This window comes from Chelmon rostratus, chromosome 18 (genome assembly GCF_017976325.1).
Source record: "Chelmon rostratus isolate fCheRos1 chromosome 18, fCheRos1.pri, whole genome shotgun sequence".
Lineage (NCBI taxonomy): Eukaryota > Metazoa > Chordata > Actinopteri > Chaetodontiformes > Chaetodontidae > Chelmon > Chelmon rostratus.
Genome location: NC_055675.1, coordinates 8,526,837 through 8,554,332, shown reverse-complemented (window position 1 = coordinate 8,554,332; position 27,496 = coordinate 8,526,837). Strand labels below are relative to the sequence as shown.

General features: G+C 43.7%; 1 protein-coding gene across 1 annotated transcript in view; it reads right to left on the bottom strand.

Annotated features, from left to right (window-relative positions):
- Positions 1 to 26,736, bottom strand: part of evlb (Enah/Vasp-like b) — a 31,209-nt gene extending 4,473 nt beyond the window's left edge. Inside the window, exons 1-4 of the mRNA XM_041958769.1 lie at positions 26,642 to 26,736; positions 10,137 to 10,305; positions 8,519 to 8,696; positions 2,594 to 2,660 (exon numbers count right to left, since the gene is read on the bottom strand). Coding sequence (XP_041814703.1) covers positions 2,594 to 2,660; positions 8,519 to 8,696; positions 10,137 to 10,305; positions 26,642 to 26,736 — 509 coding nt within the window. The remainder of the gene's footprint in view (positions 1 to 2,593; positions 2,661 to 8,518; positions 8,697 to 10,136; positions 10,306 to 26,641) is intronic.
- Between the last annotated feature and the right edge of the window lie 760 nt (positions 26,737 to 27,496).

Genomic DNA, 27,496 nt, shown 5'->3' with positions numbered 1-27,496 from the left:
TTTGTCTAGACTCCACCTATAAGTTCAATACTCTTCCTCTTTTCGACCCAAGGGAACTATTTGGCTCGTTCATGGCTAAATGCTTGGCTGTGGCAGCAGGTCTCGGGTTCGATTCCCAAGTCGATTCTGTGGGGAGTTTATGGTTTCCCCCTCCATCAAACGCTGCCAGTAGCCTTGACCAATCCACTGGCTTAGAACTAGAAACTGTGGATGGGTTAAATGCAATGAATGAATTGACACACAGTCTATTTAAAGTACACCCCTCTCATACTTAGGACATTAATAATGACATAAGGAAATACGGTAATTCATTGGAACATCAACAACTTGGAGCTGCTAACGTTTCTACTGCATGTAAATTGTGGCAGATGGGATGTTTTTCTCTGTTGCTGTCACCACGTTGAAGGCAGCTTTGATTTGTGTAGCTTGTAGACTTTACCTGACTTGGAGTCATCTGCTTCTCTACATATTTCAAAGAGCTTTTTGGCACTGCTGCACAGTTTCCCCTGTAGCATTACAACACAATATCCAAGCCCACGTCACTCCCTCCTTCATATCCGTCCGTCTCCGCTCTCCACCTTGCAACCACGCCCCTCCCACCTCCCATCAAACGCCTCCTCATCTTTGATGTGAGAAGCATATGTATGTCACGACTCAGGAGAGAGAGAAGGGAAAGGAGACAGCTCGTGGAGAGGATGTGGAATTTTCCAGCTGTGTGTTGGAGAGAAGTGCTGAGCCAGCAGCCTCCTCGACGTGACAGCAGTGCACGCAGCAGGAGCAGAGCTGCTGAGCAATGCTGCCCGGCTACCACTGGAGAGAGCTCAGTCGAATTCATTTACGTCCGCTGACACACACACACACACACACACAAACCCGAAAATCCACACGCATAAGCACACAATCTCCCGTCACAATCACAGACCTAATCCTTTGTGCCGGAGGTACAGTTTAGCAGACATGGGATCAGAGAGAGCCGTAACTCCCATCATATTTGTTCTCTTAAGCCCTGGCATTTGGCATTTGGATGAACCAATAGGCTGAGCCGAAACAGGTTTAAAAACAGCAACAAAGACCTGGTTGTGCCTGAGTGTGTCTCTGAAGGGGGGAGAGGAATAGTAGCCACAGTGGAAGAAATGCAGGCCGTTTAGCAACCCATGGAAACTGCCTCGAGCATCATTTCAAATACTAGACTGCCTCGACGATTCAGAAGAATGAACGTCTCGTGTTGCTGCCTTCTCTAAAGCTCGCCGTCTTTATCTGACTGTTAGCTATGGGAGTTAGTCCTGTGAGAGGGCAGAGGGTATTAAGAGACGGATAAAAGAGAATAGGAATAAAAGTCACTGAGGGCAGCTGTCTGGTTATCTCAGCCACTAGAGTTCATATTCTGTCGGTGTGACAGGTTGTCAGACACATGGTACCGCACTCACCACCATAATCCTCACCACAATACTCGTTTGGACCAAGTTCAGTTGAAGTTCATCCGCTTGTTTTGGGGATAATTAAGTACATTTCCTGAACGAGCCATCCCACCAACGCTAAAATACAATAAGCCTTACCAGGAAACATCGTGGAAGCAGGCATGTCACATGACTAATGTGATGATCTAAATATAGCTGACAATCTTTTATCTGTTTTTAAAACTCTGACTGTGTTCCTGTGCCTCTGTGGCCTTGCTGCTCTCCAGGACCCCTCTCTCATTCAAAGAGTGTCAGCGTCTCAGCCAGCTTCTTGTTCTGAACAATGGGTTCCCGCATGGAAACACAATTTTCTGCGACACTTTTGTCTGTGCTCTTCTCACTCGTTTGAAAAGGGTGTAGCTTCCTCAGAAAGGGTGATGTCACACACTCCTGTCCAACCAGAGCTGAGCAACATTTTAATCAGAATGTGATGACAGTTGTGGCTTGCTTATGTTGCCAGGCCACTGTCAATCTGATCTCATCAAATCCCCATCGTGTTTGTGCATTAAGATCTTAATTAATAGCAAATAACACATTTTTCACTCAACTTTGTTGAATGTTGCTTATTCTGTCAATACTTAAAGGTGCTATTATCAATATTATATATTAACAATGGCTCAAATGACCACAGAATAACACACTTTTTTTTACTTGACTGCAGCTCCTGTCAGCTCTGCAGAGTGTTTTAGCTTCTTTCAGCTCATTGTTTTGGTTTTACAGGAGGCAGCTTAAATGGTATGGTTCACCCTTAATGCCTTCATAGAGTCATTTTCGCTGTTTTCAGCATAAAACCGACAGTACCTTACTTGTCCAGCACTATAGAGCAGACAGAAAAAGTTAACAGATAGTGAGCATTTAGCTGCTAAAGAGCCAGATGTTTCCCTCAGGAGATGGTGAGGAGCAGAAGGAGAGTGAATACTGCATGTATACTTGCCAAGTGGACAAAAACACAACATTAATGATGTTGTTCTGGATCTGCCAGGTGAGCGAGCCATGTCAGCGTTGTGATTACAGCTTGTTGTGTCCAAAGATGATTTAATACGGGTTCAATGTTAATTCATCCTGAGTACTTTAGTTTTGTATCCAGTTTTGAACTTTGTTTAACCATTTCGCTGTTGGGTCTTAAGAAATTTTACCTGGCTCTCTGAGCTTCTATCTCATCTGAAGTTGGTCCATTCTGGACCTGCCGCTGGACAGCTGGACCTAAGGATGCAAATTAAAGCAGAGAGAGAGAGAGAGACAGATAAAGTGAAGTTCACCATAATAATCCATCACGACCAGTGCAATGTTAACAGTCAGAAACCCCCGTAGAGACGGTTAACCAGCGAATATAACAGCAGGTGATCATTGTGTCCTCTATCTTCTGTAATGAGTAATGTGCAATAAAAAGCACATTCATGCCTGTCTCTTTACTTTTTAAATTGACCCAAATGGCAATATGAGCACAGACAAAAGTCAGCCTCAGACCCAGGAGTCTGCCGGTGGGTTAAGTGTCCTGGACCGTAGAAAACAGAGCGGTTGAATGAGGTCTGGAGCGTGTTTGAGCTGCTCTCCACAAACAGATGGCCTCAAATTGGAAACAGAGGAAATTCTGTCGTCTGCGGCTGTCGAGTTATTGACAACATGCTGCACACGTGCTCTTGGGGTCGCTCAGACGAGAGAGACCTGACTCCAAATTTGGACTATTTTTTTCACCCTTTGGACGGATCTGTGACGTTTTTAGATAATGCTATGAAGATCAAAGACGGATCATCCCTCCTCGTTTCATTAAAATGGGCGGAAAAGTGGACGTTTTTATGTTAAAAGATGTGAAGTCAGTTCACTGATGCACAGAAATCACAGGAGAGGTGGCTCCATATCAAACATTCGTGACTCTCCAGTATCTCCCCCTCTCGTTTATGATGTGACTCGAGCTAAAAGGCACTTGCGATGTAATCCGTTTAACACCGAAAGTGAGATCTGCAGATGGAGAGCCAGATAGGGAATGTAATTAATTTAAGACATGATAAGACGAGCACAAGAGGACGTCAACTCAGGGATTACAATCAAATCAGAGTGAATCATCAGTGTGCACTGAAACTTTGCTCATCGCTGCTCTCCTCTGGGACAATATTAATCTTCACTGTTCCTCCTGAGAACAACTTCAGAGGGGAGATTCAGAATTTACGCTCCAGCCTCTTCTTTTAATCTGAGAAATGTTTAAAGTTACAGGAACAGAGGAGAAACCCTGCAGTGTAAAGAGGCTTATTTTGGCAATTCATGATTGCTTGCTGCTACACGCTAATGGAGAGTTGTCGTCAATGCACGAAACAAAAACACTCTTCATTTGGCTCGAGTCTTTCTGTCTAATGAAAGTGTCCTTTGCACAGCAGGTTCACAGATCCACACCGTCAGGCCGTTTTCAGGGTCGGCACTCACTGACGATTCCCTCCGCTGCTCACGTCTCTAATGGAAGTCACTCTCCGGCGAGCCGATGGTGATAATGGCCGCCATTGATCAAGTAACAGAGACCCAAAAATAACACTGGATGACAAAAGACCTGACTCATGCCTACTATCAGATACCTTATCCCACACACACACACACACACATGCACACATACACACCACACACACACACACACAGTTTTTCTCAAACACATAGGGCTGTAAATAGTAACATGGTTATTTGAAGTGCTGATTAATCTGATTCGTTTCTTGATTAACTGTCATTAGACGTGCATTTCTTCTCATAAGAACTATTTTTTCACATCCTCTTTTCTCATGTAGAAATGAGGCTTCATCAGAATTTTTGTGTCAGTTCTTGTCTTTGTTTTTTCGTGCCCACTACAGCAGAGAATTGGTCAATTTCCTAAACTTTGACATGTGAGTGGTATTGAGCTTCTCATCTAACTCTTCACATTCTTGAAACGCACACGAGGATGTATGTTGGTTATGCCAGCCATCATCTAGAGATAAAGAGTTTAGAGTTAATAGATGAAAGTCAAATTTTCCGAGTCTAGTTCTAGTATGTGTGTGTGTGTATATATATGTGTATATATATATATGTATATGTATGTGTGTGCGTGCGTGTGTGTGTATCTGTGTGTGTGTGTGTGTATATATATATATATATATTTATTTATTTTTTTTTTTTTTTAAAGTAGTGTAAATTGGGCATCACGGGTACTCATAGGCTGAGGTGACAGCTGGTTTGTTCTGTCTGAACAACAAATATATCTAATTTGCAACAATACAAACCAGAAAAAAACAGCATTTCCTTACTTTTAAGTATGTATAATAACTGAGTTTTACAATAGGACTGCTGCTTGATAAATCAGTTAAAAGCATAACTGATTGTCAAAATTGTCAATCAATTAATTGATCCATTGCTTCAGGACTAGTTTGCATACAATACATACATCACAGAGACAACACAAACTTCAGGATTCAGCACAAGACCCACACAGGTCCAACTGTTGCTGTCATTATGTTACACTGTTGTGCTCTTCTCTAGTCAGGAACTTCACTTTTGCTGATGTTTTTACTCAATGGCTGTCACTTATCACAGTCAATGTTGCAGCCTCAATAAGAATCAAGTACTTTGCAATTAAGGAGTGACTTGTGATCAATCATCAAAGAAAATAACATTTTGCACGCTTTATTTTGTATATGCAGTTTTTTTTTTTCATTTAAAAAACATGATGATGAACCCTGTCCTCTCAGATCAGATCAGCCACAAAGATTATGGAAGCAATGATCTTTCTACTCTAGTATCTCAATAACTTTAAAATGCGCAATTTCTTATTCTTATTATGGTTGGTTTTGGTTCTTAAACATTTACTTTTATCAGGTGAAAGTAAGTAAATGCTAACATTACTTTTCAGGTAGAACACTGTGGTATGTATACAGGCCAAAAAAAGGAAGTTATAACACCAGCTGATGGCGACACACACTTGTAGGAATGAACATCACAACCTTTCAATACACACACATAAACTTTAAATAACAATTGTCATGCAGAAGTTCACACACCCACCCACAGAGAGAGAGAGACAGACTACCTACATGACATGCTGAAGAAGAGGAACCGGCTGTAGCAGACACAGAGGCACTGACAGACCCACTCCCTGCTGACCATCTCTTGCCTTAAGCTCCATCACCTCCCTCTCTATCCCTCTCTCCTCACCTGCCTGCCTTTCCCCCCCTCCTCCCCTCCTCCACGCAGCCACGGTATCATCTGTCATCTTCTGGTAACCCACACCTCCAGGCAGCAGCAGCAGCGCAGCGAGCATCTCTGGTTAATGTTTCAAAAGGTCGGGTTTGTCTGGAGGCTGCACAGCCTGATGCCACTCACACACACAAATATTACAGCCAGCTGATCCAAATGCATCTCCGCTTCAGGACGAGCCCCGAACGCACAGACCGTCCAACCAGCCATCGTATTAAAATGTCAAAGAAAATGGATGTGTTGTGTTTCACCTGGCAGCCCGGGGTCAAGCACTACATCAGACACATAATTGCTGCTCAAGATGCAGTTTAAGGGGAGACATTACAGGTGAAAAGTGTAAAAACGATAACTAATATAACATAATGTCAGCAGCCATATTGCAGCAGAAGCATATGTAAAACCTTGAGAATCTTTTTTGTATTAAGAGTTTTCTAAAATTTAGTTGCAAATCATGCATTATCTATTAAATATGTGCTAACAATAGAACTAAAACAAACACCTTATTGTGCATTCTGGATGTTTTCTTTCCCCTAGTGAGAAAAAAAGACATGTTCTGGAAACAAAATAGCCCAAAATCTCAAAACTGACCAGTTTTCTGTTTTCACCTGCAGTCTCTCCATTTAAGATTATTCTCAGTTTCAACAGATCTGAAGATTTGAGATATTTGTCAACTAGTTTTTCCAAGGTTGAGAATTAACTTTCTGAAGTTCTCAGAACATGGACATTTTTCATATTTCCATGAAAACTGGGAATAACAACAACAATAATAATCATAACAATAAAATAATAATAAAATAATATCTAAACGTATATGCCCATTGTACATTTCTTAAACAGAAGCCAGTCTTGTAATTGACTACTTAACCTCAGAGCCAAAGATCTGCTAATGTTAAAATGGAATGATGTACAATAGAAAACAGAAAGCAATTCTTTATCTTTGTGAAGCACATTTTGGTAAATTTACTCAATTATCACTTATCACTTACTCAATTAATGACTCAAACATTTGTCAAACTGGAATTTCTAAAAAATTTCTTCATCTGCTGATCACCAAACACTGATCAACTCATTAGAATTGGAAATGGATCTTCAAAGTGGGCTTTTTTACGCTCACAGGTGACAGGAATTGTCTCTCTGACTAACCTGGTATGAAAAACATTAGTGTTTTGTAAGTTTATTGCGTTTATTATTTCCACCTAAATCTAAAGTATTTACTTTTAACTCCAGTGTGAGAACAATACTGAGGACACATGAGATTTTGGCCCTCTTACCACTAGAGGGAGCAGTAAATGTTTAGAGTGGAGGGAGACTCAAACATGCGGGTCTTTGAAAGTGTGAACGTGTCTCATGAAATCACTTTGAGCTGACAAAATCAGATCCTTTGCCATGTGGGAGAGAAGAAACATACACCAAAACACATGAATCAATTGCCTCTTTCTCTCTCTCACCCACACACACACACACACACATGAATTCTGCTTTTCCTGTGTTTCTTGCAGTGTGTGTGTGTTTGAAAGCGTCCTTGCACAGATTGCATCTCTTTATGCAGCCGGTCGCTGCTGAGTTGTAGCGAGCTGGCGGCTTTAAGGCTATCAGTCAGTCTATCTGTCGAGCGTGCGCACCCTTCTCTTGTGTATTTGTGCACTTGTGTTTGGCTGCTGTCACTCGAGCCTCTTTGTTCTCCGCTCCCGTGTTATTAGGCAGATGAAAAGATCTGCTCTCTAGCACGGGACCCGGGGGAGATCTTCTCAGTGACTCATTCTAATTAAGAGGCTGGAGGGGACTGCAGGGGGAGACACACTGCTGCTGCTGCTGCTCCAGTAATGGCTGGCAGGCTGTGATACTCACTCAGTCTCTTATTCTCACTCCCCAGTTTATATATGTCTGTATTTCTCTTTCTTGTGTATACACACACAAGACTCAAGAGGACAGCCGTCTTGCAATAGACCTGGCTGCTAAAGGTCTATAGTAGATTACAGGCTACATATTCTTAGAAGTGATGGGTTACAGTGCATCTTAATCCATTTTAATTGCACTTTGACATCAAGCGTCACTCTTCAAAGGCTTGCTGCGATGTTGCAGGTCAGCATTTGTATTCAGTTACCATGTGCTGAGGATGCTGTGTCATGACTTATTTCCCAAAACGCTCAATAGAGAGGACAAGATGTCAATATAAAGCTGCTCTAGCTGTATTATTGAAGACTTGCTGTTTAGCAGAACACTAGAGGACTTTAAAGGCCCTGCATACCAATGGTCCGCCCACACGGGTGTTTTCACCTCTTTGTGTCTGACTGTCATCTCTCTGACCCTCCGATTAGCTGTGCTGCATCTGTTTGTCTGGTAAAAATGACTCATTCATCAGTCCCATTGGTTTGTGAGGTTTAATGTGATTCCAGCATAGTTTCACCCAACTTCAACCTGAGCAGATGTCTCATCAAACAGTGAAAGCAAGTGAGAACACCTGTGTGGGTTTGAGTCTAATTAATCACACATTCACTTAATGACTTTATTTGTGTCGCTGCTGTTGTTATTTTTCCGTTCTTGAATTGTATAACGTCTGGAGGAAAAGTTTTATACTACTGTTACCACTACCGCTACTTCTTCTTCTTCTACTACTACTTCAGTTACTTGACTTTCATCAGGGCAAATATTTGACAGAAGGGAAGCCTGTGCTTTGTCGAACAACATGAGTCATTTTCGCTGTATACATATTTGTTTTGCATTGTGTTGTGTTAGAATGAGTGTCTCTACCACTGATCACTATTATCATTATTATTCCAGGGTCAGCAGGTACTCCGTGATGGCTCGCTTGTGTACAAAATGCTCATGCGATACACAGAAGGGAGACACACCTCCATCCTGAGCGCTGAGGACGTTGAGGGCAAAAAGCATGGCGTTGGAGAAGGTGGTGGCCTCCTCCTTGCTGGCAAAGTTGAGGCCATAGACCTGCCTGGCGTCCCGCCATTGGTGGAAGGTCGGGGTGGCCTGGTTGTACTTGAGGCCCTTCACTATGGAGTAGTTGATAACCACCTGTGAGAGAGGAGGAAGAGGAGAGAAAGAAAAACAGATTCTTCACTGTGGAGCCATTACCTTAAACAGCCATTCTTCCTCTTTATCTGAGGGATGATATACACCACAAGTACAGATGGCAGGCAGGGAGATAAATACAACTCCATTCTCATAACTCTGCTGTGTTGCTGGCAGAAAAAGATCTTTAGATGGCAGAGGATTGATGGCTCTGTGTCTGAAAGGATTTAATGATTTGTGTTTTGTCGTTGGTTCCACTGTAAAGACAGAAAACACTTTTAGAGCCAGTGTTCATGAGCAGCACAGCTTGTAATAGCTGTTGGATTTGTCACCAGTCCCACAACGTTTATGTGGCTTCAGCTTTGAGCTATAATGTGGCATCATGAGCAATAATTTTGATATACACAATATAACACAGCTGTTTTGGACACAGACATTCACTGACCTCAAGTTAAAAGGTTGGAGGACTTAGCGAACAACTTTTTGAAGCAGAGGAAATTAGAAAAAACAAAAACATTTCACCCTCTGCCTCACAGTTTTTAGGAAATGTGCTCAAAAATACATTTATTTTCCTTTTTTTTTAGAACATTTTGCAGTAAAAAGTATATATATTTTCGTATTCAGGCTTGGTCACGGGGATGTTTGTTCTGGATTTGTCATTTTATACCACTCAAGCTTTTTTTAGATAATGCTTTGATGAGGAGCCTTGTGGTTGTTCAATGTGTTCAGCCCCGTTTAACTGGAAAATCCAATATCAAGTCACTGACAAATTTCAAGGGAATGTAAGGGTGCGGTCTGCTGTCATATTTAGTCATATTCTAGTAGTCTGTGAAATGCACGTATTGCTTTGATAAGACATATGAATCCAGCACGGGAATGGCGGACTCTGCCACTACAAGTAGAAAGTACTACATAGAGAGAAATTACTTGAATGAAAATGCATTGAATGGCTGTTGTTGAGATGAAAACCATAAATATTATCTAAAATGGGAATTAATGAAAACACACACATAAACAAATTAGGGCTGTGTATTATAATAATATATAATACAGTAAGATGTCGCCTTTAGAGACACTGACGAAGAGGGCCTCAGTCACGTCACATCAGAGAAGGACTAGCGCTCATAAAGAGCTTTAATGAAACACTGGGAGTCATGCACACATACACACACACTCAACAAAGGGCTTCTTCAATTCTCACATGCACCTGTGTCTGTTTTAAATTAAATTCATCACTATTTCCCCCCATTAAACTCTCCTTAAGTGACTACAACTATTTTGTCTTGCATGTTACTTCAAAAGAAATCTCGCAATCACAGTCCACAACAGCCTGAGTGTTCTATGTTGCAATCCTCCCACACCACGATGAAATCTCTCTCTCCAGTGACTAAATGGCTCCACACAAGTCTCACAGCAGCACGCCGTCCATCTTCTGTCCCTTACCTGCTGGTCCTGCAGTTTGACGCCCACCACTCTGAAGGTATTATTGGCAGTGTTGTGGTAGATGTTGATGCGGCTGAATCCCTGCTGGCCAGGCTTGATGGGCACCCACTTCTTGCTGGTGTCATCGTAGACCATGACCGAGGCCCTCGCCTGGCAGATACTCTGCTCACTGGGAGTGGAAGAGAAGGGCGGGTTAGAGAGTTAACTTAGTGCAGACTGTGTAGAATTCATCAGTTCAGCATGAGTCAATGTTCATTCAAGACACAATTGATTTCAGGAAAAGTCCACCCTTGGATATTCTGTCGTGTTTTTAGAGATAGGCATTTCTAAATGTCCAACCTGCCCAATCTATCCCAAAGTCCCAGACATGCTTCCGGTTAGCCTCAGAGAAGAGCGAGCATACAGCTCCACGCTCTACAGCTGCGCGCTGTTCATGTAGGTGGAGAGAGTATCCGTGAATAATGGCTGCACTTATAAGATTATTGTTTGTAGACAAATAGAATTATGATGTTGGTGGATTTCACATTGCGTGCAAAATGATGTTTGAGAAGGTCAGGTTGAGAAAAAAAAAAAAAAAACGAGATTATCCACACACTGCCATGTATACAGCAACATTTAAACCAGTGTTTCCCAACCTGGGGCTCAGGCTCTCCTTCAAGGGGTTGCACGATACCTCTGACGGGTCACAAGATGATTAAAAGAAGCTCAGGAGCTATAATCCAGTGTGCAGATACTCTCTGCTTTTTGTTTGAATTTGGTCAGTTCTGTACATGAAATAGAAAGTACATCAGTAAACAAAATAGAGATGTAAGGCTGATCACCAATACCATTTTTAAAAGAGTCTTTAGGGTCAAATGTCCCTCTAACAGCAGTGACCGCTGTCAGCCCGCTGTCAGTCTGCTGTCACTGTTCGTCTGAGATGTAAGTGAGATAATTACAGCCAACAAGGCAACAACTCAGTCTTCTAATCCTGTGTTACACTAATAGTCTAATCCAAATGTAATCAAGCGCTTGTCCAGCATCTGTTGATGTCCTTAATGAGAGGCAATCGTAGTGTGTGTGTGTGTGTGTGTGTGTGGCCTCCAGTGTTTCGTCTGCCTGCTCTCCCCCCGACTGTGTTTATCAGCTCACTGAGGCTCTCTCTCTCACTTGCCCTCACTGTAACACACACACACACACACACACACACACACACACGCACACACACGGTGACTTTTTACAACGCGTGCCAGACGAAAAGCACAGGCTGAATTGCAACAGAGCGAAGGGGAAAAGAGAAGATCCAGGTGAAAGCAGGCGGAGAGGAAAACACAGAGGAGGAACAGAGAAACAATTTTCACTTGCAAATGAGATTAACAAGAAGAGTGCCATCTGTGTCTTTGCCTCTTTGCCAACCTAAAATTAGTGGATTGACCCCCGAGGCTGAGGGAAAGAGCTGCGTCAGAGCAGGGAAGGAGAGAAAAAAGAAAGAGGGAAAAGTCTTAGCTTGTAGAGAAGTCTGCCGATGCAGCATAGTGCATAGTACAGCAAGTACAGTGAGAGACAGTATGGCATCTTTGATGATTTTTAAGGGATATTATAAAAGGTGTAGTTCGACATGTTGGGAAATATGATTATTTGCCTTCTTGCCAAGACATGAGAAGACTGATACCGCTCTCACATCTGTACGCTTAATCTGGAGTTGCAGCCTGTACATGATAGAGACTGAAACAGCTAGCCTGGCTCTGTCAAATAAAGATGGAGAACTTGTCTCCACCTTGTCATAATATCTCGGCCGCAGGTGCTGCCATCTTGAGCTCATGACGTTGTTTGGAACGAGAGTCAGTACTGTAGTGATCAGGGGTTTGGGCTGAGGTCCCGCCCATACATCCGCCCAAGCACACACAAGCTGTTTATAGCATCAATTAACTAATTAAAGCAAACTTACAAGAAAAGCATGTACTTTGAGTTTTTAGTTTGGCCCGTGTCCCATCCGCTAGCATGGAGGAGGCCGGGTTTATGACCTACAGTGTACTGAAGCCGAGCTGTTTTGGCTTCACTTCTAGGGAGCTGTCATGTTGTCCTTCTTTATATACAGTCATTAGGAAGGTGCACCCATGTGGTCAACATGTGAGTGAAATGCACTGATGATTACTGGATGGACAGCCATGCTGTTGATCTTCTCATCTAACTTGTGCAAGAAAGCGAATAAGCCAGTATCCCAAAATGTTGCGCTATTATTTTAAGAGGGGGAGAGATTTTAATGCATTGATATTCTGGGATATAAATGACTTAGGTAGCACACTGCAGCCTACAGGATAAGGAATGCTGACTGCAAGCCACTGTATCTGTGACTTGTGCACACATAGCATCGAATAGCAACATATTTATCCTTCCTGAAGATAAGTATTCATGAAAAGAAAGCACCAGGTTAACACTAGGATAAAAAAAAAAAACACCAGCTTTCCTGGTCTTTCACATCAGAGCTCACTGAGAGGAAAGCAGCAGGAAGCAGCTCAAGCTTATGGGACCAGAAACCATTCAAGAAACACATGAAAAGAAAAAAAGTTCCATATAATACCCTGCTGCATGCATTTTAAGGTGGAGGTATAAATAACTTTCTCCCAGGTCTCTACACACACGTTATTCTGCATTAGCGGTTTTGATGTGTACACACTTGAAATCAGCCCGCGCACCACCAGGGCAACGATGTGTTTAATTTATCTTCTTTAACTTGTCGACAGTTAATTTTTAAAAAGGATTTCTTGGCAACCAGCTGAAAGTGGCATCGAAGGCCCAAAAGCATGAATAAATGAGGTTCTGGTGCTAAAAAAGACTCGAGCAGGAAAAATGGAGGAGACGGAGAAGGAGATGGAGTGGTGGAGGGAAAAGAGAGAGAGGAGCTGTGAAGGAGCTGAGGCAACAAGAAAGCTAGTCTTTCTGACTGACAGTTATGGGACACACACACACACACACACACACACACATATTCATATATGCACATGCACACATATACAGGAATGTAATGTGGACTACTCCACACCACACCCGCTGAAAAATTAACAATTGCTCCTCAGGACATGAATAAATCAGATGCTTCTGAATTTACCTTGACACACACAAACACACACACACACACACACACACACACACACACACACACACACACACACACACACACACACTCACACACACACACACACAGGGAAACACACTCTCCATCCTCTTTGGTCTGTTCATGACCACTCTGCGCTACAGTAAATTCAAGCTGACAGGGACAGACAGAGAAATCTCAGAGAGCTGCTCAGGAATCGTCTTCCATCGAGTCACTTCCACCAAAAAGGTCCAATCACAGAGCAGGATGATTGATGCAGGGGAGTCATATATGCAAGTGTAAATCACCATTAAAATCCAGTCTATACCGTTAAAAAGCTGTTTTGCATAGTGATGCGCATTTTGGCCGGGCTGTCATATTAGTAGCTATGAAACTGTTACATTGCAATCCAGCTAGAACATATCACCTCATCCCTCAATGACTTTGAACACAACATAACCTTGACAGTGCAGGCAGGGAAGACTGCACCGCAGGCTAGTGAACGCAACGCAAACTCTGCATGCAGGAGAAACGCAAGCTGCTTCAGCTCTGCAACTGCTGACCGTGATGGATTCGCTCTGAACTGAAAAGATTTCCAGCTCCAAACAAGTCAGCTCAAACAACACATGAATGCAACTCAGAGCAACCCTTTAAACAAGCATCCCAGAGTGCTTTGCACAGTCTGATTTGTAGCTTAAATGACTTTAACACAAAACCATATAATACTATCACTATTAATATGTTTTGCATTGACGTCTCAGCATCCAGCCTCTTAAGTTAATAGGTCTGTGCGTCTGTCTAAGGTCAGATTAACGAGGGCCTGTAATGATAAACACATGAATTATTCATCCACACAGCTGCATGTTTGCAGGGTTGAAAAGAATAATTACTGCCCAAACGCTCCCTCCCTTATTATTATATGCCTCTTCCAAACTTCTGCACACACACACACATACACACACTCACACAAACACTAACACGCATGTTGTATACACACATCAACCAAAATAGTTCTCCTGAGTGTCTCAGGTCATTGCAGGGTTAATGTTTCTGTTTCACCCAAAAATGTCTTCCACCATCGTCTCACACACACAAAATAAGTAGTAATTTTTCACATTTCCCTACAGTACACAGCGCAAATGCAAGAACTCTACAACTATTTTGCAGTTCCTTAATCACTGATGATGGTATAACAGTCTGCTCACACCTGGACCAGTCATGGCATTGGTTCACTCTAACCAGCAGTGTCAATATGTCAGATTGTTTCGTTCCCTTCTCCATTTCTGGCGCCAAACTTCCTGCCTGCCTGCACTAAAATTACTGTGCTCGCATCACTTCTCTGATCCTAGATGAACAGCACAGCCATGAGCTGTCAGAGGAGTGCGATACGCTTTTGACTCACAGAGGAAACACAGGTAGGAGACAGCAGATGCACATGCAGAGGAGAGAGAACTGCGCTTGAAATATACACATAAAAAACCCTGAGGCATGAAACATAATTAGCACTTTGATCCTCTCTTCTGCTGATGAATTGCCAAAAAGGGAGGTGGAATTTAAATTTAGCACCATAACTGCTTGGTAATGGCATTTTGCAAAGGAGCATAGGTGGAAATTCTCACATTTTCACATAATTTACTGCTGTTGTGTGAATCGTTTCGCGTCTGAGGCGATTAAAGTACTTATCTATTTAGAGTTTCATTGAAACTGAGAGTCAATGTTGTGACTTTCTGAGCAGGTTTCATTCATTTTTCTGTGTGTTTTCATGAATCAGCACCAGCCAGAAGGAGAGTCGGTTAGTGAGGAATTAAATAGCAGTAGCTGTGAGTCAGTCATGGGCGTTTTGTTAGTGCATCTGTAACATTAAGTGTACTAACGTCACGTCATTCTCCCATGAACGTTTGTACTCCTCTCTGTGTGAACACACTCCTGTCACAGTGTGAGCGTTTGCATGTGTCAGTCTTAGTCTGCCTCTTACACTAATTTGTGCTGTCAGAGGACCTTGTATATGTCTCAGTCCACACAGCAGGCAGGCTGCAGCTACACCACCCTGAAGACATCACAACATCAAAGCTATTGTGCTGCTCCACTTTCCGGGGCCTCCACGCTCAAGGCAGCGGTGCGCTAACAACAAAGAAGAATCGGCCCCGAAATAGAAACGTCGACGCACACATCGCTGCATGCAAATTTGTGCACACACTCACAGCCCTGATTCATATTGTTCATTTACACTTCACTTTGTGTGAATGAAGGCTGCACAGGTAAGCGTAGGTGGTGACTAAAACTCAAGCAAAGGTTTAAAAATGATTTAGCTTTAAAAAGTTAGCCGATGGGTGTCAACATTAGGAAAATTGTAGTGATTTCCCACAAGGCAACATGCAAACCTGTGAGTGAAAGTGTGTTAAATCAGCTTCTGCAGCAACTAAACCATAGCCCTTTGCCAGCAGTTGGAGTGGAGTGCAAAGGTCAGGTGTTGTGTATTTCATTTGCACCTTCATTCACAACACAAGCAACACATTTGGTGCATGCGCAGCACATCTGTTGACACTGTGAAAACACTGAAACCAGCAGTGTGTGACTGATGCTGTAATGTTTGGGCTTTTCTCTCTTTGCAGTGATGATAATGTAGATTAATCTTTTCACTGACCATGTAAGTGGAAATTTCTCTTAGAACAGACATGAGGTGAAAACAGACAAAGCAAAATTAAAAAATCTACATGAGTCATGTAGGTACAGTAAAAAGTTCTTTTTGGAATAAAAAGACACCTTCAAATACATAGTTTGCTGCCCTCAGCTTTCCATTGCACCTCTAATAGGAGCCATGAATGTAGTTTAAGAAAGGATGGGAAAATTGGCTACAAATTGACATTATTTTAAAACTGATGCCCAAGCTGCTGCACCAGATGAAATGTTTAAGCATGTAATGAGCATTAAGACAGAATTCCATCAAACCTGGAACTGAACCAACTCTTCAGTCTGTGTCTGCAGGTTACAGAGACACATACGCAATCCAGCATACAAACCGCCTGACAATATCGCCCCTGAATGGAAAACCTGCCATCGGGCAGCAGTGGCCGTCATTAGGAGATCAAAATGTCCTAAACTGATTTGATGGATTAGCTTATCCAGTGATGCTGCTGAAGCCAGAACACAAGATTAATACATAGTAAACCTGATGACGCACCACCACTGAGACAGACAGAAACAGGGGAAACAACATGAAAATCAAAGCAACACAGAGCTGGCGCCCACTTGCCCTGCTGTGACAGGGTATCAGGAAAACTATACTGTAACTGCACACAGCTACCTGACAGCTAAATATAAGTAGATATCATTTTTAACATAATTAAAGCATGACAAATGCTTTGTCAGACAGTAAAATCTGATAGAAAGGAGGATGTCTGGCTATAGATTTGAAATATAATGGAGAAAATACACTTTTAGTCAAATGAACTTTGACACAAAACCTCTCAACACTCACTCTCCACACTTGATGGATGACACTTCATCACTCCTGATGAGTGTAGTGAAATAGCACATATGCATACTACAACTGACTGTGTCAGTGAAGATGACCATCAAATATAATTTTGCTCGCCGGTCAAACAGAGGGAGAAGTCGCTGCTCTTATTCTGAAATTACAATATGCGTGGCTCTGTGTGACCTATAAGGTGAGCGTTACATCCAAAGTGTCGAAGCTGATGCACACACATACGGCCAAATATTGGATTCTCCTCTGAGATTTGTTGCTTCGTGTGCAAAAACAACTGTCCGGTTCTCTTAGCCTCGATACAATCATTACACACTGCAGCAGCGACCTTGAGACGAGACGAGCAGCTGCAGACTATGAGCTTTAGCTCCAACATTGTTGGCTAATATCACTCTCTGCTGTTGTGGCGGCTCAGCAGAGTTTGAGTTCATTCGCATCTCTCCTGTCACATTCATCTAGGTGAGATGTTAAGAGTGTCTACAGGTGAATAACAAGAAAAAAATTACTGTTGCTGATTTCCTTTACTTTGTCGCTGTATACTTTACAGATGTTTTCGGATTTGTGGTTCGGTAGCAATAAAAGAGGAGGAGAGCCGATCACAAAAAGTGTCTTTGTGTCCCGCGGCCAGCTGCTTAGAGGGAGCGGCCAAATCCCGAGAGTTAGCTGGCAGAACAATCCACACCACAAATTGTTTGTCTCTTTTTTTCTAGCGCCTTTACTAAAATGCCCTCTGTTTTCCTGGACAGGAGGAAAACGATGGAGAATCCTCTGCCAGCAAAAAAGCTCGCACAATGAAACCTCTTGTATGTGCGCACAAGTATGTGCGTGTGAGCATCATCTGCATGAAACATCAAAGCTGCATAAAGCAGAAAGAAGAACAGCTGACAGCTTAAACATTTATAAGCGTGCTGGGGCAAGGCTACATCAGCAATGAGACTGAGCCCGAGCTAAACCTCAGCTTTCATAGAAAATGGGATAAATTGTGCTAAACCGACACTGCGATCCAACCACGGGGGCCAGTTGGCATAATGAGGAGCCACTTTGGTTAAATGACATTCATTTCTGCTCTCATCTGAGTCTCTAAACAAACGACTGCCAACTGTGACTTCAGAGAAGATGCACAGCCACTGACAGACAGAGATTGTCTCGTCTGCTGCTGCTGCTGCTTCTGTGAGACTAGAGTTTGCTCTGTTGGATGTCAGCCATGTTTGCTCTGCAACAATGTTCAGACAGCTTGCTCTCCTGCAACTTTGTAAAATGATCAAAAAGTTTTGGCATGCAAATGTACTCTCTGTGCATGAAAAGTTCCACAACAAGGACTGTGGAGGGGGCTCCACTCGAAGCACGCAGCAGCACTAAAAGCACTTTTCAAAAAGAATACGGTTAGAATATAGTCCTAAATTGTTGAACTATTAATTTTAGCAAAGCTTTTCTGTTTCAGTCAACTACGCATTAACCTTAAAGCAGAGGGAACAAATGTTCATACAGCTGTTTAGTTTGCTTAAAGCTGGAGTGGGTAAAGTACTGAAATTCGGAATGAAAAACTCTCTTTACATCCCAACAGCAATCAATAAATCAAATGCTCGAACTGGAATCTGTGGCTGTTGCAGGCCGACCTGCTTGCGCATGATCAGAGTTTTCCATGAGGCAGATATCTTGCTAAAGCTAAATTGAGGTACTCGCACAGGACAGCAGCTAACTCAGAAGCACAAAGCACATACTCACAGCAGTGAGCAGCAACTGCTGGGCTGGGCAGCCAATTCAGACTGAAAGATACATTCGTGACAGCTATTTTGCCTGTGTTTAAACAATTGTGACATTAAGCGGAGCTGTTTATGTATGCATTTATTAAACAAACCGGTCCTCTCATCACATTACTCCTCTCCCCTGTGCTTTCTCGTGGACTCATCCTGCAGCAGTAGTCAGTCACTGTTCGTTCATGTGTTTTGGGGGAGCGGTTACTCTTGGTTTCTCCAACATTACCAACTCCAGCATACAGCAGGTATTCACACACACAGCACACTGTTGAGCATCAGTGCTGACTACAGCTTAACAGTATGTTGCTGAAGTGCTTAGCAGAGCATCAGTCCCTTTTCCAAATGAGTAAAAAAAATGCAATTAATTACGCACACTTAATTGCATTTATAGGCACAGTTTGCTTTGCAAGATAGATCACTGTGGCCCAGGCTGAGAGGACCCCGGATGTGAATTTGGGGAGAGTGCAGACAGACGTTCAGGTATGCACGAAAATCTGCATCACTATTTACCCCCATTCCCCCCTGCTCTAATTGCACATCCCATTTAATCCCCCCATTTATCCCTATAAGGAAGGACTGCATTGTGTGTGCACTTGTTTCTGTCGCAGTGTGTAAATCACTGCATGTTTCTGTGTGGAAGCATGTTTATGCATATATCTGTGAAAAATGGTCTAGAAGAAAGTAAACTGTCAGGCTTGTTTGCAGGCCAGTTACATAAGCAGCTTGCTTGCTTGCGTATTTGAGGTTTTGGTTGTGGAGGGGGGGGGGCTGGAAAAACGTGAAGAGGAGAGAGAAAAAAAAATAAAAGACAGAAGACCCAGAAGGGAGAAAAATGGGCCTGCGCTGACAGCAGACTTTCAAACAGCCTGCTGGCTCTAATACAAACAGTTATAAAACAAACCAAATTGCTCAAGTTGCAAAGGAAAAATCTAAAAATAGCTGGCCTTAGCTGAATTAGGTTAGGTTTTATATGCCTGTGTAAATGTTATAGTTGAGGACAGTCTGACACAGAAGATGGTCATCAGTCTTCCACAACGCTTCATAGGAAAGCTGGAGTGTGACTCAGTAAAGGCTATTATTGTTGAATATGACACTGCATATTGGTACCAAAATAGAACAGCAGTTTTTAAACTTCATCTCTATGGACCACAAGTTTTAAATCATCTCTCTCTCTCTCTGGCCCAATTTTTTCAGGCTATTGTGAAAGCCAGAGAAGCAAACTGCACCGTTTTAGACCACTGACACAGTTAAAGAGACATTTCCTCAAACCAACACGGCAAAACAGCAGTGTTACAGTGTTTTTGCAATGTTTAAGTGCATGTACTATAAATTGCATTTATTTGTGTTTTAGTCATGCTATAGTGGTGCAGCTGACAATGTGTCCACTACTTTAATCCAAGCTAAATCTCTCAACAGCAGTTGGATGGATTGACTTTAAGTTTGGTTGACATTCATGGTTTTCAGAGGATGAAGCCTGAAGACGAGGTTGACATTTGTGGTTCAGAGTGAAATATCTTGACAACTATTGGAAGCATTACCATAAGATTCATTACAGGCATCCAAGAGGCCTACAGGAAAAATTTGAATGACTTTCATGATTTCTGACTTTTCCTCTAGCGCCATCATCAGGTCAGACTTTTAATTTGTCCAATACATTTCCCTCAGACTCATTCGTGCTAATTAAGATATGTTAGCATATTAACACATTAACCTATTGTGCTGAACATGGTAAACATGTTACTGTGAGCATGTTAGCATGGTGACATATTTACCTCAAAGTACTGCTGTGCCCAGTCCAGAGCTGCCGGGGGAGCTGCTAGCATGGCCGTAGACTTGTTTACATTGATGAAAGCTGTGATCGGTTTCAGCTCATCAACTTATAAAGACTTAAAATTAGGCGGGTTATGATGTTCTGGCTGGTTAATTTAAAAGCCTGTTAGAGGCATTAACATTTAGGAAGTGGCTTTAATGCAAATTCACATAATCCTTTTAATGATGCTTTTTGAGGCAGGGATGGTGGGAAATCATCCGTCTGTAAAGCTATATACTAAAAAATGTTCTTTAAGTAACAACTTCATATCAGCAAATATTTGCATTTGGCCCCTTTTTCTATGACTTCAAGACTTTTCCAGTTATTTCTAGCGTATTCTTGGTGCCGTTAACTTCTAGGTGATGTGAAGTCTGCTTGCAACAGTGTGTGTGTCTGAGCGTGTGCCTGAGTGTATTCAGACTGTGTGTATTTGTATGAATGCCAGAGCCTGGAGACCCTGCAGAGACGACGCACACACACAAACGCACACACACACACCCACGTGCACACACACACTCCTAGACTCTAGTGTCGACTGCTGAGACCACGCAAGAGCACGCTAATCTGTTGGCATGACAACTGGAGTGGAATATTCGCTTGGCCTAGAAAATATGGCTGTGAAGAAAAGATGAATGAGCAGCGAGATGTGGTTATGAAAAAAACAGCAACATAAGCCTTCAGACAGTCTGCTCTTTAATTACGGACGCAAACGTCTTTGCAGCAATACTACACAATGTCCTGTCTCATCCGCTCATCATCAAATGTCTCACGTGGCTGCGACTGTGTATTAGCGTGGGTGTATGCACCCATAAGAGTGAATGGAAGTCAGCGTATGCACTGCGATGCAATACTGTACATCCCATCACCTCGAAGGCAGGCACAAGCACATTTAGAACAGTTTGCTGTGTCTGCTCTACATGTTGCCTTGATGTGGGGGCAACCACAAATAAAGCCTTGAACGTCTCTGACAGTCCACGGAGGTCAGCTGGGACGGCCAAAAGGAATGAAGCCACGTCCCGGCGCCATAAAACAGGTCTGAATTTATGGTTTAATTCAAGCTGAGAGCCTGCGAACAGAGTGCAAGGATGAGGTTTCTTTTATTGCTGCTCCACATGATGGCATAAAGCATTTAAGAGTTTCCTAAACCCCGTTGCTAATGCCGAGACTCTGAACAAGCAGCACAGCAGTGGGAAATCTTGCTGGGGAAGGTTTAATGTGAGGTCAGGAACTATCAACTTCTATGTTTGGCCAACAACGGCATGTATTATGAAGTGTGATGGATGTGAAAATCTTGCCTTACGATTAACGTGGAGTTTAAGTGGTGTGTTAGTGGTTTGACGGAGGATGCTTTAACTCCTGACTGTGGTTTTGAGCCACATGCACAAAATGTAAAAACTCGTAAAGGCTTGTTGACGCGCCAACAAAACGGCTGGTACACGACGTCTAATAGAGAGCTGGCAATAGTCTTAAGTCTTAACTGCTGTCCTCACATCGTCCTGTTCCCTCTTGACTTATCCTCCCATCACCGAGAGAAGACGCCGAGCGGAACAACTGGAATTAAAGAGAGGACTGTCTGTGTCTGACCCGGGCTTATATCAGAAAGACAGAAGAAGAGTGGAAAATAACTGAGAGTCTCTGTGGTGGAGGATTTAGTCTTCGGATGGTCCTTTATGTCTCTGCAAAGACGGCCAAATCCTCTGACATAACAGAAGCATCGGCAGAGACAACACATGGTCAATAGACCCCTGATGAGTTGACTGCAGCCCTAAACAAACAAGTTAATCTGCTGTGAACTCAGTGCAACCCAACACACAGCTGACATGTGATCAGGTGCAGGCTGATGAGAATCAGGTGCGACATCACCTTAAATAAATAGTTCAACACTCTGGGAAATGCACTTATTCGCTTTCCGAGAGTCAGATGAGACAATACCACTCTCATATTTACTGTTACGTGTGTTGCATATGACGGAACAGTCAGCAGCTGGTTAGCTTAGCTTAGCATAAAGACGTACACGAAATGGAGAAAGAGCTAGCCTGGCTATGCCGGACAGCGATTCCTTTCTTTTTCATGTGTGGCTTCAAGTCCATCAAGCAGCCAGACATTCCTGTCTAGCTTGTTGTTCGTGGGAATCCTGATCTCAGCTTAATGAGCATTTGCTGGAATGTTTAATACAGAGTGTGGTGCCTCAGGCCTTCCTCGTCTACCTCCAGCTGAAGCTATGCGCTACTGTAAGCATATTAGAAACTGTGAACTTTGCCTACGTCCACTGGCGAGTGTATGCACGCACATAGGGAGGTCAATCATTCCCCCAATCAGCCCAGCCATGAGCTGACGAGTTAAACTGTTGGGCAGAGTCACTTAGACCCCATGCTGAGAGGAGGACAAAGCTAAAATAAGAAAGAGTTCAAGGGGAAAGATAGAGAGAGAGATAAAGTGAAGGGAGAAATTAAGACAGAGGCAGAAAGATAAATCTAAGGAGGCAGAGAGATACAGAAGATCGGGAGCGCAGCACAGAGCGGGGGTGGCTTTAAAAAATGCATGCGTCTCCATTTGGCGGAGGGGAAAAAATTTCCCAGCAGAGAGAAGACTGTAGGTGAGAGCTTGGCTTGAGCGTTAACGCTCAGATTGTCTAAAAGAAACACTTCCTGAGCCCTGGAAGCGCAGAAGGAGGAAGGAGAGAGTGAAGGGAAGGAGAAAAGGAAGCTGTGGAGATGCCCTGAGGCTGTGCTGTCTCTACCCCGTGATGCCATTTAACTGCTGCTACTTACTGTAGAGCCTCACACACAAAACACACACACACATGCACAAAGACACACACACATACACACAGCGCAGACATGTTTACATGTGATCTACTTTACTGTTGAGCGTTTGCTGAAGGCCATTAGGTTAAGTGCTCTCCATTGCACACAACAGTAGGACCTGACAGTCTGCGCAAAGCACACTCACAGGCCTCTGTAATTGGCCGACTCTTCCTCTTTTGAGACATACACAGCGGCGGTGTGTATGTGGCTCAAACGTGGTTCCTATTCGTGCCACAAATCATCGGTCAGTGGATCCAGCGACCCAGAATGTTTCGCAAATTTCCGGAAGTGCTTCCTTATGTTTGACGTGCGTGTGCGGTGAACTGAGGGAACAACACAGACGTTTGGTTTCCTCTGGGAATCCTGAAAAAGAGAAAGCCCTTCCATCAGGTCAAGGCATAATCCTCAAGCAATAACATGCATTACAGCAGCTCTTGGATTTAAGTCAAAGGCTTTCAAGGTGAATAAGGAGTGAGTGAGCTGAAGGGGGGAATCGGCTCGTAGAAATGAAATCCTATTTATGGCAGGAGTGGTGGTCAGAGAGAGAGAAGTCATTTAAGCAGACAGTTAAGACTTCAGAAGTAAGCAACCTCTCATCGTCTTTTGGGAGCAGAAGAATATTATCTACCTGTGCTGTTCATCAATACATTTTAAAACCATTATACTATATGACCCTACAAAAACATGTTCTAATCTTCCACTGGTACTGTGAAGATGCTTATGAAGGCTACTTGGTTAAGCTGAAAAAAGGACGACTTGGGTAGGGTTAAGGAAAGATCACAGGATTTAGTAGAATGTAGAAAATCCTACACACTGGTCCTTTAAATGAAACCAACAATGGCTGTCAAGCTATCATGCAGCTTGTACCTCTGCTTCTGCGGTTGTCCCTGCAAACATTACGCTAGTTCAATTATCTATTGTTGATGTGTACTGAAGTTTCATCAGAAGAAGACTTGTGTATTATCCCTGTGAGGGGTCACACCTGATGGGAAGCTAGATTCAGAGCAGTGGTTAAAATGAGCTTAAAACAACAGGAGACGGGTGATTTGGTATTGTGGTAACACTCATTTATCCCATTTATTCTGTTTGACACAGAAAGAAAATATGAAGCTTTTTGGATATTTCAGGGTTTTTTATAGCTGTTTTAGTCAATGTGAATAAGACATGAAGCCAGCAACATAGGCCACTTCACTCACTGAAAAGCAGCTAATATTGGGTTGTTTCTGAACTGCTTTAAAAACTTTTTTTGAATAAATATCGCTGCACTGGAGCTTCAGAATAAAGAAAACATGGACACAATCACACACGTTAAGGTTTCTGCTTGGAGCCTGAGGAGGCACTGAGGCAGAAGGTCTCTCTCTGTATGTGTGTGTGTGTTTGTGTTTCTGTGCATACATGCACTGTACATGTCTGTGCGCTCCCATGGATTGGCCAGCACTGGTTGTCATGGTTATCTGGCTATACTGTGGCTAACACTACTTCAGTCATCACGGAGCCCAGGCTGGCGCAAATATCCCAGCATCCCTCGCAGAGGTTTTTCCAAGGTGTGTGCCACACTAAAACCCCACCAAAAACCATCATCACACATATTTTCATTTCTTCTCTACGGTCACTCCTTTCTCCTCTGATTCCTCCCCCCTCCGTCCGACTGATTCCCTCTCACATTTACAATCCACTCTCTCTTCCTTTTGCTTAGCTTTGCTTTTCTCACCATCCCCCCTCTCTCTCTCTCCCGCTCTCTTATTTTCTCCTCCTCTCATCTCATTTCCCTCCCCTGCCTCTCTCTTCTCCTCTCTCTCTCTTGATCTCACATTTTCCTCTCTCTTCTTCTTCTTCTTCCCTCCCCATCAGCTCTAATGAGCTCACCTTGCTAATTACAGGGGGATTGACGCTGCTGTGACCATTCCCATTTACAGTGTGCTGAACTAACCTCGACAGGAAAAATATGACTGCACAGAAATGTATTTATGTACTCAGTATTTTCAGTAAAACCTCTCCCTGCTTCTCTCAGGCAGTATCCATTGCGTAAAATCTGATTTGTGAAACATTAATATTGCTTAAGGGCCTGAACTGGTTTTGTGAAAACACATCGCACTTTAACTCTAATCTCTGCCAATGCACACAGGGTTTGTGTGTGTGCTTGTGAGTGTTGGTGTGCCTCCCCGACGACTCCCTCCTCCAGTGACGAAGAGGAGAGGTGTGAGGCACAGCCGGAAATGTGCGAGACTGTAGTTGTTTTTTTCATTAAGGCCGCAGTCTACAGACACATCAAACGCTGATATCTGCTGACATTTCCTGACGTTTGCTGATGTGGACATTTTACAGAAGGTCACTGTGGTGGGACCGCAGTGGATCGAACAGGTTTAATTGTTTACTGGGCTTAAAACACTTTGAAATGACCCTTCTGGCCATAAAGTGAAATACTAACCAGGGTTTCAAACAGCAGCTAATGGGCTCCCCAGTAGCTCACCTGACAGAGGTGAGCCACCCTGTGTCTTCCTTTCTCTCTCTCTCTCTTTCTCCTGGTGACGCCGCCCAGCTGTGAACGGCCTCAGACTCCCGTGGAGCTACCAGGGAGCTCGGCCAGGCCGTGACAGTGACACGCTGTAGTCCCATAAAGCTGCCCCGGCCTGGTGCACTGGCCTAACTGAAAGCTGCTTAGTGGGGCAAAACTCTGGCTGAGTCCCTTAAAGCTGCACTAATCAGAGCTGTTAGAGGACAAATCGACAAACGTATCTCACACAAGATTACAATGACATCTCAAAACGTGAATGCGAGGACGGATGTGGGGATGGTGACGGATAGAAGACCAGATGGCTAAAAAAAGCTAAAAATAATTGCCAATGTGTTATTCATTGGCGTGAAAAGACAAACGCTTTCTTATGTGGGTGTCAAACAGCATCAGGTTGCACGCCTGAGTGCAACAGCTCCATCCAGCAAAATTACATCTCAACAAGACAAAGAGCAGGGAAGCTGTTGCTTATCTGAGCATGCGTCTTCAAGCGCCCTGCAACCATGACGGCAGGCGTCGGCTGTGGATGCAACAAGCCACCAAGAGCACTTCCAGCGCTGATCAGAGAGCAAGAGTAGCAGAAAAAGAAAGAGAGGCGTAAACAGAGAGAACAAAAGAGCCACAGAGGCAGCCAACAAGAGGGCTACAGCGGCCACAGGGCCCCGGGATGGCAAATATAACACAACTGCTGCACTGTCACCCCCTCTGTCCAAACTTGGCAGGCTTATCCACAGGCCATCAATGCCCTCTGCTTCTCCCAGGAGCCTAACACTTTTCTGCACAGCTAGCTAACACATTAGCATGCAGCCCCATCCCCCTGCAAGGGCAACCAGCCACTCACAGCAGCACTCATCATACACAGAAACGCTTCATGTGCAGCAGCAGCTGGGGATCTGTTGTAAAAGACAATCATGATGCTATGGCTGGATTTTGGGTGGATCTAAAAGCCACCTGACACAGACAAAAGCGAAGTGATGACATCAGACCTGGGTGTCTCCACTGTTCAGGAGTCAGTGATGGATCCCTCATCTATTGATGGGTCCACCCTTGGAAGCCTACCTGACTTTGAACTCAGTGAGCTGTGGCTGTGCCCCCGGTTCAGCGCAGTAGATCTGGGGGAAGTAAAATCGGTGCGACTGAAGGTTGATGTCCATGGCGTCCACACACAGCAGACAAACAGGTCAGCCCTGTTTTGCGACTGCAAAAATATGGGAAAGAAACGTTGCTTTTTCCTTTGTCTGTCCTGAATTTCGTCGCCAAAACTTTCGCTAAAGGTCGGAGTTCAGCGGCAGCATCCCAAGTCACCTTCTCCCCGAGTGGTCGCAGGGCTACAGAGCGCTACCGCCAGGACGGCATCCCCCTCCTCTTCGTCTCCACCGTTCACAGAACATTCAATCACCTCTGCTGCCCGACACCGAACAGGCACACTAACCTATTTCCCCACTAGCAGCCACTGTACACTCAGCAGCTGTGAGCACAGGAACAAAGATGACTCCAGTAAAAGATGCTGAGGATCCTGAAGACACCGGAGTGACAAAAATAATCCGGGCGTGTAGTCATAAATTCATCCTTTAGCTGGGGAAATGAGGAAAAAAGGAAGGAGAATTTTGAACAGTGGGGGAAAGAGAGGCTTCAAACATGAGAGCTGCCCTCAGCCACATACAGGGGAGACTGAATGGGAGATGAGAGTCCTTTGGTTTTTACGCTTTACAGACGGAGGAGGGGGGAGAGAAAGAGAGAGAGATGGAGATAGAGAGAGATTCCCGGTGCTGTGAGGCGTTGCCCTCGCTCTGCCTCTCCTCTCTGTGTCTCATTGGATTACCTCCTCCCTCTCTACCCCCCCTCATCCCTCCATCCCTCCCATCCTCCCCTCCCAGCTGTGACAAGAGCGATGGGCGGCCAGCCCCGGAGGCT